Here is a 17183-nt window from a genome sequence, read left to right as displayed (position 1 = left end):
TCTTTTTGCCTGAGGAAGATTGGCCCTGAGCTAACATCCACGCCAGTCTTCCTCTATTTTGTATGTGAGTCACTGCCACAGCATGGCCGCTGACGAGTGGTATAGGTCCACACCTGGGAACTGAACCCAGGCCACTGAAGTGAACACTGAATTTAACCACTAGGCCACAGGGCTGGCCCCTAAATCAGTCAATTTTTAAACTACATTTTCTTTTCCCACCCCTCCCAGAGCTCTATTCCTTTCAAATCCACCCCGACCCGTACCCCACCATGGCCCGTCCAGGTTCTGATAGGGCCTGACATGCATCAGAATCTCAACAGGAGGAGTGGAAGAGCTGTGGAACTGGGGGACAAAAGGACTTCCCAGGTATTTTGATGCATTCCTCCTGCCTCTAACCCAGAATTTATATCTAACAAACTATATTGATCTAAACTATGTGTTAGAAATTGTCAAACAACCATGTAAAACGGTCAAGGAATTACTGGAGACCTTTTCCTGAAGAATGGTACAAGCAACCTCAAAGACAAAAATGAACAACGGTAAGTCAGGCAATATAAACCAAGACACAGGAAGTCTCTTACTTAAGAATTGGTTATAGTCCAAAAGGTTATGTAAGTCATTTGTTGTCTGGGTGTTTAGGTCTCCAGTTTGGTCACCAAAAGCCTTTCTAATGCATAAGGCACCTGCAACAATATTGCAAAACTATAAATGAAAAATATTACAAAAATTAGCTACTCTGTGTTAAGGGAAGTCTTTTGAGTTTGCAACATCCGAACTCATCTCCCTTCCACCACAGTAGACAAGAGGCTGCTCTCACTCTCTTCCCCTACCTGCAGGGCTAGGAGAGCAGCATCCATCCCACCCCAAGGCTTCAGTGATGACCCCTGGATTAGTCTGCTTGGGAAAGTACCACACACTCGGTGGCTTCAACATCAGACAGTCATTTCCTCACAGTTCTAGAAGACGGAAGTCCGAGATCAAGGTGTCAGCATGGTTTCTTGAGGCCTCTCTCCTTGGCTTATAGATGACCTTCTTCTTTCCATGTCTTCACATAGTTTTCTCTCTCTACATCTTTATAGCCAACTTTTCTCTTCTTTAGGGACACCAGCCATACTGGATTAGGGTCCACCCTAATGAACTCATTTTAACTTAATTACCTCTTGAAAGATCTGATCTCCAAACACAATCACATTCTGAAGTCCTGCAGCCTAGGATTTCGACCTCTGAATTTGAGGGTGACACAACTCAGCCCATAAGACTCTTCGAAATAAGACTGCAGCCCGAGTTGGGTGAAGGCTGGATGGGGGGAGAGGACATTAGCAGAGCTGGTGAGGGGTGGGAGTCGGATGATGAGGGGTGAGAATAAACTAAAAGAAGGAGCATTTGTTGAATGTTTACTACATGTCAGACATTGTGCAAAATTCGTTAAATGCTTATCTCATTTAAACCTTAAAACAATCGGTGAGGTAGGTATTATTATAATTTTAAAAGTTGGGAAGATAGTCTTACAGAGATAAAATGACTCTTGTAATGTCATTCAAGTCATAACAGATGGAGCTAGGATCTAAATATAAGTCTGCCTGACTCCAAAAGCCTTCAAGGATCCTACACGGCCTCCCAGGATTTGCGACATCTGGTACCTCCTGCCTGCGTACCCCTCTGGCTTCTTTGTCCTGGGCAGATGGTCCTGCGTGGGTTGCTCTCACATACTGGCCTGTCTGTGATTAATACTCATGCCTCTACCTGTTACTTCTGATTGGGGATGTTCTGGAGAGCAGGGTTTAAAATGTCCTCCTTTTGTCACCCTCCTCCACCTACCAACTTAAACATAACCTGGATGCAGATCATTTTACAAACTTTGGGCATACACAATTCAAATATTTGGTCATATTTCAGGGTAGTACTTGGAGCTGGGCTTTCCTGAGCTCTCAGTTCAAGAACCGGGGAAGGCATGGAGCTCCAGGTTCCTAGAACAAGAGTGAGGTGGGGATACAGGGAAGAAGCTTAGGCGATGGGACAGGTTTCCTGACCTCCCTTCTGAGCAGTAGAGGGAAGGAAAGATAATGCTTGAGGTCCGTACTGCACAGACACACTCCTAAGGTACATGCATCACTTTCAGAGACTGGCAACAAAGAGAGATGGAACATAAATCTGTCCTGGAATAGGAATTTGTAAGTCTCACAGTTACCCAAACCTTCCAGGGTAGAACTGTTTCTCTCTCTCTCAAGATTTCTTTAGCAACTTGACCAAATCATTGCTTGAAATATCTAACTAGGTCTACTCTACAGAAACAGATGTGTAAAACCTGATGTATCGACTGAAGGCTAGAAACACACTCAGTGAATGTTTGTGCCTAATCTTTAGAGATGTGTAGATCTTTCAATTTATTGGTTTTGAAAGGGGAGTGAAAACTTTGTCTCATGAGTATGGCCCTGAAGAACTCACTGCCACTTTCCCCTTGGCAAAAGGCAAGACGATTCCTGAATCACTGACTTAGTAAGCGGTGCAGTTAAATAAGGAAATCTGATCTCATGGCTGGTCCCTTGCTCTCAGTGTCCTCATTTCAAAGCTTACTCAGTGGAATCCTATAATCCTTCTGTCTCAAATGAAAATAGAAAAGATTCCCAGTGTCAGCAAGTTGGGCAGATTTCAGTGCAGGTGAGTTTACTTATCCTGTTTATAGAGATGTATGGGTCCTCCCCTTCCACACACGGCTACAACTCAACTCAAGTTCCCACCATGCCTGGATCTGTCAGCTTCACCCGCTTCCTTGCCAACTCCAGATGCTCTTCTTTCAGTTTGGCCTGAGAGGCATGACTGACTCTTCTGAACCATGCAAGTCTGTAGTGGACACTACACCCTCAGCAAAGTCCTGCCTGGTTCTCACGTAATGGCTGTCTACTCTCAGGGGGAAGGTGAGGTAGGGGTTTTAGGTCCTGAAAACACTTCCTTTATTAGTTAGAACCAAAATTTTAGAATTGGAAGGGCCTTCATGATTATCTTGCCCATCTTTCTTATATATATATACATATACATATACATATAATAAATGCATACACACATATGTATATGTGCATTTATTTATTGGTAGCAAGCAAAAATCCCACTTGTATTCTGGTTATTTTAGCACTTAAAAAATACGTAAGATCAGGGGGCTGGCCTGGTGGCACAGCAGTTAAGTTTGCATGTTCTGCTTCTCGGTGGCCCGGGGTTCGCTGGTTCAGATCCCGGGTGCGGACACGGCACCGCTTGGCACACCATGCTGTGGCAAGAGTCCCACATATAAAGTAGAAGAAGATGGGCACAGATGTTAGCTCAGGGCCAGTCTTCCTCAGCAAAAAAAGGAGGATTGGCAGCAGATGTTAGCTCAGGGCTAATCTTCCTCAAAAGAAAAAAAAAATAGATATATTTATATATAAGATCAGATGGAAACAATTTTTGTAGTATATTTTTTAATGTCATTAGATCCATCTCTTATTATCTGGTATACTCAGAATTATCACAAAGGACAATACTTTTTTTTTCACTACCAAACATCAACTGTCTGATTTATTAAGAAGAAAAACTAATGCTTCTTGTTTGCTTCCCCAAGGAAACAACCTTCTAAAACTACCTCCTAGGATTAGCAGCCACAAGTTGAGTACTATATGACCAGGGTACATATAACAGAGCACAGATAGGACATTTTAAAATTAAACCAATATTTCTAGGTTCATGTAAATTATTGGACACTTACGTAGTACTCCGGAAAAAGGAACTGTCTAAAGCTGTAATGCCAACCTTTGTGTTTATGACGCTCCTCAGAACAGAATTTACAGTGGCACACTGGAAGGGATGAATGATAAGCTTTAAAACAACACTAGCACCAGCAATAATTACTGCAGTCCAGCACTGAGTCGCAATCTCTATTAACACAAGGAAGACTGTCACGCCATTCACTGGCTCACCCTTCAGTACTGGGTCACCGGAAAGCACCATTTTCTTTTGTAACTTCATTGTCATATAGTCAGGAAGTAAACTTTTCACATACACAATCTTTCTTTGATCTCAGCTTGAATTCCAGCATGCCCTTCCCTTCTTACTTGCAGCAAAGAATCCTTTTGCCCCACACTGCGTTTACCGACAGCTCTAGCACAGTCTACCTGACAGTAATTGCAGTAACAGTATGTACATTCAGTTGCAGCCAAAGCAAATTTGATATAATCATAAACTGGCAGCCACAGATGAAAGATCTACACTTTAAGACACAGTGTATTATAATAGTGTAATGTTATACAAATACCACCTAATTATATACTAGATGTCACTAATTTAAGTGGGAAATTGTAAAACATTGTGTACAGCATTGAATAAGCTAGTTGTCAATATTTGGACTGAGTGTCTTCCTTTGCTCAGTGTGTGAGCTGCATCTCACGTTTCCTGCCTGGATCTCTCCCTCAGTTATATGTACTTATCTCTGCTTTCTAGTCCTAAAACCATTTTCACTTACCATAGATCCGCAGGCAATAAAAATACCTGCTATTCATTCATGAATCGTGTTCAGTCCCCGTGCTGTGGATAAAGGTCTCGTTCATGATTAACACCACAGGTTACTGACGCATCCACAGAAACATGTGTGTTTACCCCCTCCTCCCCACCAGCTCTTTTTAACCCAGTGTGTGGACCATTTGGAATTGCTAACATGTTGCTCTTTAAAAATTTCTACCAGCTAGCATGAGTGCTCTGGTTACTCAAACTCTACTGCTGAATTTTAGACTATGCACTTAAGTAAGCCAGCAGCTCTCAACTTTTCTGTCCTAGGCACAGCTGATGACCAGTGTTCTCATGAAGGACACCCCTTCCCCCCCCCAATAATGGAGGCTGCCGCATGGGCAAAATGGAATTATTCACAATTCCCTGACCATCAACTTTCCTGCTGCATCATGAAAGGACAAGGTAGCTACCAATTGCTGCAGTGACATTAATGTGGATATCTCTAGAGACCTGCAAATTTGGACATACTTACAAGGCTGTACAAAGGATGTTCTGAAATCAAAATTGCATCAAAAATCACCTGCTCCAGGAAAACAGTATGGAGGTCCTCAAAAAACTAAACACAGAATTACCACATGATCCAGCAACGGCACTTCTGGGTTTAGACCCCAAAGAATTGAAAGCAGGGACTCAAATAGATGCTTGTACAACAATGTTCATAGTAGCATTATTCACAATGGCCAAAAGGTGGAAACAACCAAATGTTCATCAACCAATGAATGGATAAGCAAAATTCGGTTTATACATAGAATGGAATCTCACTCAGCCTTAAGGAGGAATGAAATTCCGACACATGCTACAACATGAATGAACCCTGAAGACACTACGCTAAAGGGAAATAAGTAGACACAAAAGGACAAATATATGATTCCACTTTGTAAGAAGTGCCTAGAATAATCAACTTCATAGAGATAGAAAGTAGAATGGAGGTTGCAGGGGGCCAGGGGAAGGGGAGAATGGGAAGTTATTCTTTAATGAACATGGAGTTTCAGCTGGGGAAGATGAAAAAGTGCTGGAGATGGATGGTGATGGCGGTTGCACTGCAATGCGAATGTGTTTAATGCCACTGAATTGTACACTTAAAAACAGTTAAAATGGGGGGCCAGCCCGGTGGAGCAGCAGTTAAGTTCGCACCTTCCGCTTCTCGACAGCCCTGGGTTCGCAGTTCGGATCCCAGGTGCAGACATGGCACCACTTGGCAAGCCATGCTGTGCTAGGCGTCCCACATATAAAGCAGAGGAAGATGGGCAGGGATGTGAGCTCAGGGCCAGGCTTCCTCAGCAAAAGGAGGAGGAATGGCAGTACTTAGCTCAGGGCTAATCTTCCTCAAAAAAAAAAAAAAGGCAGTTAAAATGGTAAATTTTTGATATGTCTATTTTACTGCAATAAAAATTAAAAATTGCCTGCTCAGAGCCTATTCTCGTACCACAAATTATGGCAATATTCAACTTTAGCTAAAATTTTCGTTCTCACTTCTAGTTATTTCCACAATGAAGGCTTCAGGGGCTGTTGTTTACTCTCTTCAAGAAATCACCTCAGAAGTGATAAGTAAAGAAAAAGAAAGCTTTGCTGAGATGTAGATGTCTAGCCAGGCATTTCCCTGAAGTGGCTCATTCATGAGTCTTCCCAGATTCTCAGTGCCTCTGAGTCAAAAGGATGCCTAAGCAAAATTACAAATGCCATTCTTCCTTGACCTTTTTTAGTCAATAGGAAATAGATGAAACCGTGCATGTATAATTCAAGGACTTCAACGGTCTTGGGTATCCTTGGATGTTGTTCTACCTGCAACCTTCTGCCTCTTGGCTGATCTCATCCTTCCAGTTGTTCAGGCCAAAACACTGGAATCATTTTCACTTTTTTTCCTTCCTTCCTTCCTTTCTCCCTCCCTCCCTCCTTCCTTCCTTCCTTCCTTTCTTTCAAGATTCACGTATGTCTGTGAGGAAATTCTGTTGTCTTGTGAAAGATGTTATGAGTGGTGTCAAATTAAAAGAGAGCCGGAGCAGCCATTTCAGAGGAAGTGCCTTGCACATCTTTTCTTCTTTATCTTCCAAAGTGGACCAAACCACCAACATTCCAAGAGCTCAGTAAGGACAAGAATATCCTTTTGTAGGGACTGATGAAACTCGACTTTGCTGATGACCGAAGTGCTAATAAATCAATGAAGGACAAGTCTAGCCTTCTGCCTGACAACCGAATCTCAAGCCAACCTATGAAGCACAAATCAGCCTTCCCTCATCTAGCACCAATGGACTCTTCTTTAATACAACTTACCTCATCTTCCTCCCTTTTCCTCACAAAAACTCTGAGTCCCTCTCCTGTAATTGGTACACTATTTGGGTTTCTACCTGAATCTGTGCTCCCGGAATTGCAATTCTTTGATCCCAAATAAACGCTTTGCTGCTTAAACTGGTTTCTCTAGGCTGACAGTCTCCACTTTAAAAATACATCTAGAATCTGACTGCCTCTCGCCATTTCCACTGCCCCCACCATGGTCTGACACACCATCATTTCTCACACAGATTGACGAAGTCACCGAGATTACACTGCAGCCAGAACAATCTTTTTAAACATAAGTCATAGCATGTCATTAAGCTACTCAACATCCTGCGATGGATCCTGATTTCACTCCAAGTAAAGCCCCAATCCTCATAATGGCCTATAAGACCCTGTATAATCTGTACTTTTCCCTTGTCACCTCTGACCTTGTCATTTACTTCCCTTTCCTCTGCTCACTCCACTCCAACTAAAATGATCTCCTTGATCCTCCTCTAACAGGCTCGCAAACTCCTGCCTCAGGGCCTTTACACCGACCAATTCCTCAGATGCATTTCTTCCCAATACCAGCATGGTAAAACCCCTTGGCATCTTCAGGTCATCACTTAAATTTCATGACCACCCCCTCCCCCACCCCGCCACCATATTCAAAAGTAAACTCTTGCACTGGCATTCCCAGTCCTTCTTGCCTTGCTCTTTGTCATGACACTTATGACCCTCCAACAACTCATACAAGCTACTCACGTATGCTCCTTACTTGTTCTCCCTACTGCTCAATGAGAATGTAAACTCTAAGAGCAGTTAATAAATATTTTTGAATGAATGAATAAATCACAAGGGTATTCAGTAAATTATGGGTGGTTGAAATGCATTCAATTCTTGAATTTCATAATTATTGGTTAAAAAGCAAATCTATGGGGACCTATAATGAATCACCAGTCTCTGCCCCCCTCCAACGGACAGGCAGCTCTCAGTTCTATATATCTTAGTTTTTAATATGTTGTAGTCCTGGAATAAGCTGCATTTCATCAAAAACATGCTATAATTAAAACCAATGAAGTCAAATTGGTCTCTGCCCTTCATCCTTTCACATTAATTGACCTCCCTGGAAATGTCCTGGATAATCACTAGCCATAGTTAAGTACATAAACCCCTTCCTGCCTTTCTGTCTAAAACATGTCACATGGAGTCGCCACTTACTAACAAACCTGATCGCAAATTAGCCCCTGCAATTTGGAGCAGGCTTACGACTTTCAGTTGGAGGCTCATAATTGAAATCTTTCTCTGTAAATGGTATCAGGTGTTGCTCATTACAGCTCAACATCAGCTGTTTCGGAGGCTGTTTTTCCCACTGCAGAACTCCCTGTGTAAATTATATGTCTATTACAGAGATGGTACTTCATGTCACCATCTCTCACATCTCTACACATTTTGTGAAAAGCCACACTTCAGATTCAGCTACCTACCTCTTTGAGATGACCTTGGGTCCCCAAAGGATCAGAGACACAACGCAGACTGAGTTTTAAGGTGCCTCATTCTAAACACACCCTTCAAATATGGTGAAAATCCTTTTTTCACATAATGCAATAAGTAGGGAGACAGAAACTTAATTTTATCTGTATATGAGAAAATAGATAACCATGACAAAGCATTCTGGTTTTCCAAATTTCACTGAATTATAATCAAATAACTGCTTTTTACAAGGATTATATCTATTATAAGATAACCATGAAGACAGACAAACTACCCTGAAACTATTGTACTCTGGTTATTTGATTTTAAAGGATGTAAAAAAAAAAAAACCCAACAGATTTTTTTGTTTATTGCTTGACATTTATTTTGTTGATGCACCGCTCTGGACCTCACATTCTGCTCCTCTCGAGTGGCAATGCCAGTGAAGAAATCCAAAGAGGTCAAATTAATTTAAGGATAGGAGGAATGCTACGGATTTACAGAGCACTTCACGTGAGGAGAAATTTCAGGATACCAGGACAAATACTGGCAAAGAAATAAAACTCAGTCATCTATCAAAGCACTTCTCCTTCATTTGCATTTTAAAAACGTAATCAACAACATATTTTAAATGAACTACCAGTGAGAACACATTTTAAAGTGCAGAGAAGAGCTAAGATGATAAAGGCAGCCTTTAGTTTTGCTCAAGAGTGCCTCCCAAAGAAAAATGGATTTCGTAACATTTCTGGCACTAATATTTATAATTGAATTTAAAAGTCATAGTCAGATGAAAAGTCAAATTAGGAAAAATGCTACACAAATGTTTCAAAATATAGTATAATTTTGAAAGGGAAAATTTCAAGCAATTGTAGCTTGTTACTTTATTGCTACCATATGCTTCTTAGGAAATCAGGTCATCTGCCTCCTCCTCGCTGCCCTCACCCCTCCCCCTGGCCTGCAAATTCCACCCCTTTCCACTCAGCATTTGACTGAGATAACAATTAAGATATTATAATAAAATTACCTGTAAAAGAATTAGAAAAAAAAATTTCAACAATTTTCTAATGGACTATTAAAGAAGTTAATTCAACGGTGTTAGAGCTTTATTATTAGTTCCCTGTGGTATATCTGAATGCTAATATAAAATCATACGATTTCGCATAATATGAAGACTGTCTTTCTAGACGATCTTTGGAAAACTGGTTCCCCAACAGAGAGCATTAAGGATCTAGGCCATGTTGTAACCTATCGTTCTGCAAGTCAGACGAGATAGTATGCTATAGCCATCACAAACAGTGCTGGAGTCCCACGGGAACCATGAACTCACCACTTCCTAGAGAAAAGAAGGCTGAGGGATGCGATACAACTGTCAAAATGAAATCAGCAGGATAAATTATAAGATGTAAGTCATGGTTTTATTTTTCTGAGAAGAAAAGCCACAAATTTTCCATCAAGATGAGAAATAAAAACAACAAAAAAAATCAATGAGAATCTTCTCATTGCGAACTCCTCACCCATACTAATCTCTGAAATATTTGCTGTCTTTTCTTTTTTCTTTTTCTTTTTTTTTTCTTTGGTCTTTCTAGCACGTCTTCCTACCATGGAAGCCAAAGAGATCAAACACCAGCTCTTGCTGAACGCTGCTGCCTGGGACGTGGGCACACAACCTCAGCTCAGCCAGCTGCTGCTCCTGGAACCATCTTCACAAAGTCACAGGGCACAGGGGTGGCTCCAAGCTCTCTGATGGCCAGGAGCAGAGAAGCAGCTCCTTTCAAAGGCCTTTCCTCTAGTATAATGTCAGCTCCACTTCACCCCTCTTCTCTTCCTTTCTGTCCATTTTCTAAGCTGGGTTCTCCCGGCTTCCCATGGATTCAGAGAGTTGTATGAAACAGCCACCCAGATTGTAGCAGGGGCAAAAATTGCTGGTCATCTTCTTACTCTGAGATACTTATATATGGTAAGATTTACAATATAATTAGAAATTCATTAGTACTGAAGTGCTCTGCATCAGCTCTTTCTACCTGCTTTATTGATTATTCTTTTATGTGGGTCCAGCAACCAATTCACAGGGGTGCGGTGTTTCATTTTCCCTTTCTGCTTTTCCGCCACTCTGCCGAGGGAGTGGAGTTCGGAACGGTAACAACCCTCTCCTCACGCTCAAGCCAGACAGAAGGCTTCAGGGTTTGTTTTGGTATTTTTCCAGAGAGAATTTTTTCTTGGCTATTAGGAAAAGATCTCTTTTAAGTTCTCCTCTAAGTCATCTCTGCGGGGGAGATGCCTGGCACATGACAGGGGTCAATAAAGGCTTTTGAAGCTGACCTCTCTCTAACCTTGTGGCGATGCACCATCTCTAGAGACGATTAATTATCTTGATTTAAGAAACCATCCTTTCAGCTTCTGTTTAATTACTGGAAACTCATGAGTAAGTATTTAATTTAATGGCATGGATGACATTCTCAGTAAGCATTTGAAAGCAGCCTTTCTACAACAAACCTTAGTTTAAACTGAGTTTTGGCTGCTGAATCCTGTTCTCTCACTTATTTACATTATACAGTTGCATGGTTTCATATTAAAAATGGATTGAATAAGACTTAAAAATCAGAGAGATCAATTCATTCAACAATAATTGAACCCTCTCCATGCTAAGCACTGTGAGAATTGCTTTACATATCTTATGTCTAATGGAATTTAATAGCAAACAGTAATGCTGCAGCGTCCAATACATCAAAAGAAAAAGAATTCTCTGGCTCACTCAATGGAACCAAGAGACCATTAAGCAGAGTCGTCTTTTCTCCTGCTTTCCCAGGGACCATTTATATTAAAGTCAAACGGCAGCGCCAATCAGGAGTTTGGAGCATATCACATTTTATACATTAGAATTTTAGATTTGAAGGAATGTTGAGTTTTTATTCCTCTATTCAGATAACTTCAAATCTTCAAAATATTTGATAATATCAAGAAAAGCCAAAGAACTAATATATTTAGCATCATTATTGTCAACAAGAAATAATGTCTAAGCGATTTCGGAATTAAATGTTTTGCTTGCATCAGTTTTCTATGGATGTGCCTTCTATGTCACTTAAAACTATTTTAATAATTATAGATAGTATCATTTGTATTCCCAAGGTCATCTGTCTGTAGTTTTTTCTAAAAAACCTTTAACTTACTGCATAATATTTTAAATGATAGTTTACCAATAACAAGAACACACTTCTTTCTCTGTGTGGCTCAAATTCATTTCAGGATGGAAGGTAATTTAGAGTCCCATTCAGTCTCCAGCCTTGAGCTTGCAATGGCCTTGAATCGACAGTAGATCTTAGCTTAAAATCAAGTATGAGCTTTTCTCTATTTTATCCTTAACGATGTTTGTTTGTTTAAAACAAGGAAAACATGATAGTACATCTCCCAAATTGATCCCTAGGTATGTAGACTAATTCTTTTAATTCTTGAACATCTTCAGTAATTACTGTGGAATACAAGAGGTGCAATAATTTCTGAGAGACGGTTATTAATAAAGATGCAAAACTGTGAGGAAAACCTGAATATTCTAATAGTCTAACTTCTAACATACTCCAAGTGTCATCAAACTACTGCCTAAGGGCCAATCTGGCTTGCCAACTATTTGTGTAAATAAAGTTTTATTGGAACCCAGTCACGCCCATTTGTTAAAGTATTGTCTGAGGCCATTTTTATGCCCCAAGAGCAGAGTTGAGTAGTTGTAAGCGAGACCATATGGCCTGCAAAGCCAAAAATATCTACTATCTGGCCCAAACCATAAACCCTTCTAAAACTCTGAAATCATTGTGTGAAGGCTGTTGGCTCACTCTCAGAACTGTATTTAACTCTTATTAAACAACAACAACAAAGTTTAACAGATTTTCTAAACAACTTCATCGAGCTAGAGAGATGTGGGGAACGGATTGAGGGAAAAGGAGCCATTTTAACATTTGTACCACCACAGCTGAAGTCATAGGTGACACCTTCATTGGGTAACTTGCAGAAAGGACTTAGAACTTGTAGCAACACTGGAACATTTAACTTCCTCTAAAAATGCCGGAGAGGTTGGCCTAGATGATCTCTAAGCTTTGCAATCTTCATGACTGCTTGAAATAACTTAAGTAAAGCCATAAGCAAACTCGGAACCATACGAGTACACAACTTAATAAATGTTTCATAGCACTTGCCTAAGATGAGAACAGGGAAGTAATGCATTTTTAAAAAATGGAAACCAAAATGGTTAAACAAGGGTATGGACAGGTTTCTTGTACCCTTCTTGAAACTCTTCTATAAATTGAAAATTATAACAAAATAAAAAGGTGTGAAAATAGTTAAACCAATTTTAAATGTTAGCATTTAAAAGGGAAAACTTCAGTTACCTTCTTCAACAAGCAAAGTTAACATAGTAACTGCCATGATGGATCTGTAAACATATAAACCAGGTCGAGTAGCTCCATTGAGCCAAGCATGCCTGAGGCCACAGACTCACTTACTTCCTCTAATTCTGCCCCCTAAAGGACCACCTTACAAATTTTACCCTTTGAATTTATCTTCCTCCATGGAAAATGAGCTAACTAATAATTAAAGGGATCAAAAGACAGATAAGACACAAAGAAGCTGGGGTGGAGAGAGCAGTAGGAGGGAGAGTGAAGGAAAGAGGAGGAAAAATAGTATGAATAATAGAGCCTAGCTAATAAACAAACTAGATAAACATGTTCTGAAAGGTCAAAGTATTAGCAGTCCTATTTGACCTTCTCTTTGGTAGAATGGGAAGGAAACTTATCCCAAACCCTTGACTCTTAATACAATATATATCCATCGCATATATTTTTTATATGCACATATTCCAAAAAGAGATGAGTTTATTTTTATAAAATATAAACACTAAGCAAACATTATGCTAACAGGAAAAGTGCCTAGAGAGCCACACACATCCACGATGTTAAATATAGAAACTAACTGTAAAGACAATCATTATCTCCAGTTTCCAAGGCTACCAGGATAAGCACTACTCCTAAATTGCAGTTCATTCAGCAGAGGGCACAGCATAATTTATATGCAGGATCATCCCCAGCTGACAGCAGACACAGAAGCAGGACCAGGGTAAATCACCCTGTTTGTTCTATCCTGCTTGGTACCCGCTTCAGTTCTTAGGCCCCCACTCCCACTCTCTAGTCTCAACCCTGGCCAATGTTTCACAGGTGAAATTTGGAAAATCTGATTGTAAACAGCAACTTCCAAGAGAAAAGAATCCACAAAGGGCAGGGCAGTCTGAGATGTGCTTAACGCTGGGCGGGCGGGTAGGGAAGGTTGGCATTCCCGTTTGCTTTGTTTGTCAAAAGCAGAGGAGGCTGGTTTTGTGTGTCTGTCATCCTAGTCCCAGTGTCTATAAAGGAACTACAGTTAATTTCAACTTCCCACCAAGGCTATCCCAGCTTTTACAGCTTACCACTCCTAACCTGCCATAGCTTCTAGAATCAAATTCATTTTCAACTTGTTCTGTCTTCTAGACTCTACAATCTAGACCTTTCACACAATGACTATTTGTTTCCATAGCAATAAAAATATAAAAACTACTTTCTGACAACCTCAGAGACATTGCCTTTGCGTCATTTATTTGTTTACCCAAAACCATTTATTGACTGCTTTCAACATGACAGGCATTGTATCATTGACCAGGCTCGGTAGGCAGTGACAAGAAGCGACGTTAAGACTTCACTTTTGATCACCAGGTGCAGTACCAATAACAGGCCATGTCACTCAGGCAGTTTAAGCAGCGGCATTCTCTCTCAGTCAAATTTTCACTTACTAAAAGAGTAGTGTAGATTTCACAGATACTTTAGATTTACGTTAAACTTACAGAAAGTATATATAAAAATATGATCCAGACATAAGAGTGATTTTCCAATTAGTTCCTCCCCCATCACCTGTCTATCCAATACAGTAAGACCTCCTATGTGGCACCTCAGCCAGAGGCAGTTGTAAGGGAAGAAAGGCTCTCCCGGCCTTCACACGCTTCCTCCTGATGGACATGAGACAGCGGATCAGCTAAGCTTCTTAGCTTGATGTGATAATACAGGAGAATAAGCTGCCTGTTTCGACAATAAGACCTTCTGGTACTTCCTTCTTTTGCACCAGTTACATTAACTGAAACTGTTCACTGTTTTGAAGAAGGCAAAAGAATAAAGTACAACCCAGGTTTCTAATAGTTATGCAACATACACAGTATATCTCAATAAGGCAAGCTATCTTAATATTAAGTTAATAAAAAATTACAACGTTTCTAAAAGCTTTCCTCCTATACATTTTAGCTGACTTGAATAACGCATATGGAGATGCACTGTCTTAACGATTTCAGATCAACCCAGTCCTTTTTTAAAAAATAGACACTTTTTTGTACTGAAATATTGTTTCCAAATTCAATAAGCAAAGGCACAATATCCAATCTAAGAACTATATGAACCGGGAAGTTAGTCTCAATTCTCTTAAAGTTATATCAGTAAGTATTTTGGTGTATTATTCTGACACCTATTATTTCTCACACGGGGCAACATTTTGAGGTAAGATGGCTTCAGACAAGATTCTACGTCTGAATCTTGAATCTTTGAAAATGCTTAAGTTGAGAAGGTTCAACTAAACAGGCCACTATCTAACCTTTCTCTGGTCCCACCCAAGGCTGCTGCTTCGTAGGGTAAAAAGGCAGACGCTTAGGGGGGACCACAAACACAGAACGCATTTCAGGCACTGGCAGAAAAGTCATCGTCCTCTATTTGGATATCTTTTCTGATAATAATGATCAGTTTTCACAAAACCTCCGCAGGCAGAAGCCTGCTTACATTAAGGGACAGAACTGTATTCCCTAATTATGCATAATTAGCTTTTTTTCCCCTATCTTCAGCTTTGAAAGTACCCTACCCACCAATTCAGGAGCCTAAAACTTGGACTTGAGCCACTTGGCTCTCTGGATGAAAAAACCTCGGATAGTCACCTCTTTTTTTTTCCCTTCTATTATTCCAACCTCTAAATTATGGTCTTGCGTATTGCAAAAGTCTTCCAAAATACTTTCTAGTACCTCATTCCCCTCCACCTCCTTTTAACTAGAAAGTGTCCAATTGGCGATCCTTGAACCATAAAGGCAGCAAAAACACCCCTGAGTGCTATCACAAATTTCAAAAAGTGGATTAAGGACAGCCAGAATGGGCTAGCTCGGACACCCGAGGCCGAGGCCACCATCCCCCGCGCGGGTCTGGCGCAGTTCGGACGCTGGGCCCAGCTCGGAGCCCTCCAGCCTCCAGCGCAGCCTCCCCGGGCCTCCCTGCTCCGCGGAGTCTGCTGGCAGCGGAGCCCACCGCTCTCTCGGGAACCGTCCTGCCGAGGGAGGGGGTGTGGCCGGGGTGGCGGTGGTTAGTTAGCAGCAGGCGGAGGTGGTGTCTCGGCTGAGTGTGCCTTGGGGTGGGGGGGACACCGGAACCGGAGAGTTGTGATGGGGAGGGGAGGGTGTGCGAGCGCAAGGAGGCTGCCCGGAGGCTGTTGTCGGCTGCGGGGATGCAGCGCGCAGGCAGCGCCCGGCGTGCACGGGGGTCTCCGGACCGGGGAGAGTGGCGCGCGGCTGTGCGCGCGGGTCCCAGCGTCCCGGGACTGTCGGGCTGGGCTGCGCAGGGGCGCGGGGGCCGCGGGGTGGGCCCGAGCGCGGGCAGGCGGGCGCGCACTCACCGATGCACAGCTGGATGGCGTAGGCGTAGTAGGACCAGCCGAGCAGGAGGGTGATGAACACCACCGGGATCCAGTACAGCACCCGCCGGCACCGCCGCCTCACGCTGCCCGGGCCCGAGGGCGCCATCTTCCAGCCGCATCCACCTGCCCAGCTCCGCCGCCGCCGCCGCCCGCGGGCCTGGCTCCGGGGCGGGCTGGGCGCCCCCGGGGGGACGGGCCCCGGGGCGGCGGCCGGTTGCGCTGCGGCCACTGCCGCCGCCGTGGCGCTAAGTCCCCATCCCGCAGCCCCCAGCCGGCGCCGCGGACTCCCGCTCCCCAGCTCGGCGGAGGCGGTGGCGGCGAGAGCAGGACGCGCGGGAGGAGGACGCAGAGGAGGAGGACAGGGAGGAGGAGGATGGAGAGGAGGAGGCGGGAGCCTGCGCCCCGCCTCCGCCCGTCCCCCGCTCCCCGCCCCGGCCGCCTCCCCCGGCGCGGCCGCTGCGCCCTCGGGCGGGCCCTCCGCGCACTCGGCGCATCAGCTGCGCCCGCGCCGCCGGGCACCGCAGGGGGCAGCGCAGGCGCCCACCGCCGCCCTTCCGCCGCCCGGCTGGACCCTGGCTCCGGGGTCAAGCGGAGGAGGCGGGTCCGGGGACAGATCTGGGCGCCCGCGCGGGGAGGCGAGGAGTCGGGCGGGGGCGAGGTTGGCCCCGGGGGCGCCGCCCCTCCGGCAGTTGGGGGGCTGGCGCGGCCCGCGAGGCGCAGGGAGGGGACGGAGCGGCCCCGGGGCTGACCTGCGCCGACAGGACCCCGCCCAGCCGAGGCCACGGGGCTCGCGTCCCCGCCCGGGAAATGCGCCCCTGGAAAGTCTGCAGGCGCTGAGGCCGGTGCCCCTGCCTCCGGCATGGAAGCTTCTCGCTTCAACTCGTAGGTCTGGTCACCAGGCGGGGGGCAGCGGGGCGGGGCTGCCCTCCCAGACCTGAGGGACTGCCGGGTCGGGGCGAGGACGCCGCCTCGACTACTCGGCTCTTTTGGGGGGAAGCGGGGTGCCCCGCTAGGAGGGGGCGCGGAGCCGTCTTCTGACGGGGAGGGGACGGGGGAGCGAGGAAGAGCACTTTTGGATGTAAAGCCAGAGACCGCTGGAGTTAGGAAAACAACTTGCTCAGAGAATTTGAACTCAGTTAGGTTATTTAGTGATTATAAGAGTAACCATCCCCCGCCGCCTCCCTGGGTCCGTT

The 17183-nt window shown here is 43.9% G+C and overlaps 1 protein-coding gene across 1 annotated transcript in view; it reads right to left on the bottom strand.

Annotated features, from left to right (window-relative positions):
* The window catches only part of ZDHHC2 (zinc finger DHHC-type palmitoyltransferase 2), a 65952-nt gene extending 49626 nt beyond the window's left edge, over positions 1-16326 (bottom strand). The window contains exon 1 of the mRNA XM_044760641.2: positions 15970-16326. Coding sequence (XP_044616576.1) covers positions 15970-16096 — 127 coding nt within the window. The 5' untranslated portion in view covers positions 16097-16326. The remainder of the gene's footprint in view (positions 1-15969) is intronic.
* Positions 16327-17183: the final 857 nt, after the last annotated feature.

Source organism: Equus asinus, chromosome 27 (assembly GCF_041296235.1).
Source record: "Equus asinus isolate D_3611 breed Donkey chromosome 27, EquAss-T2T_v2, whole genome shotgun sequence".
Taxonomy (NCBI): domain Eukaryota; kingdom Metazoa; phylum Chordata; class Mammalia; order Perissodactyla; family Equidae; genus Equus; species Equus asinus.
Note: the sequence above shows the minus strand (reverse complement) of the source record. Positions and strands in the feature narration are given on the sequence as shown.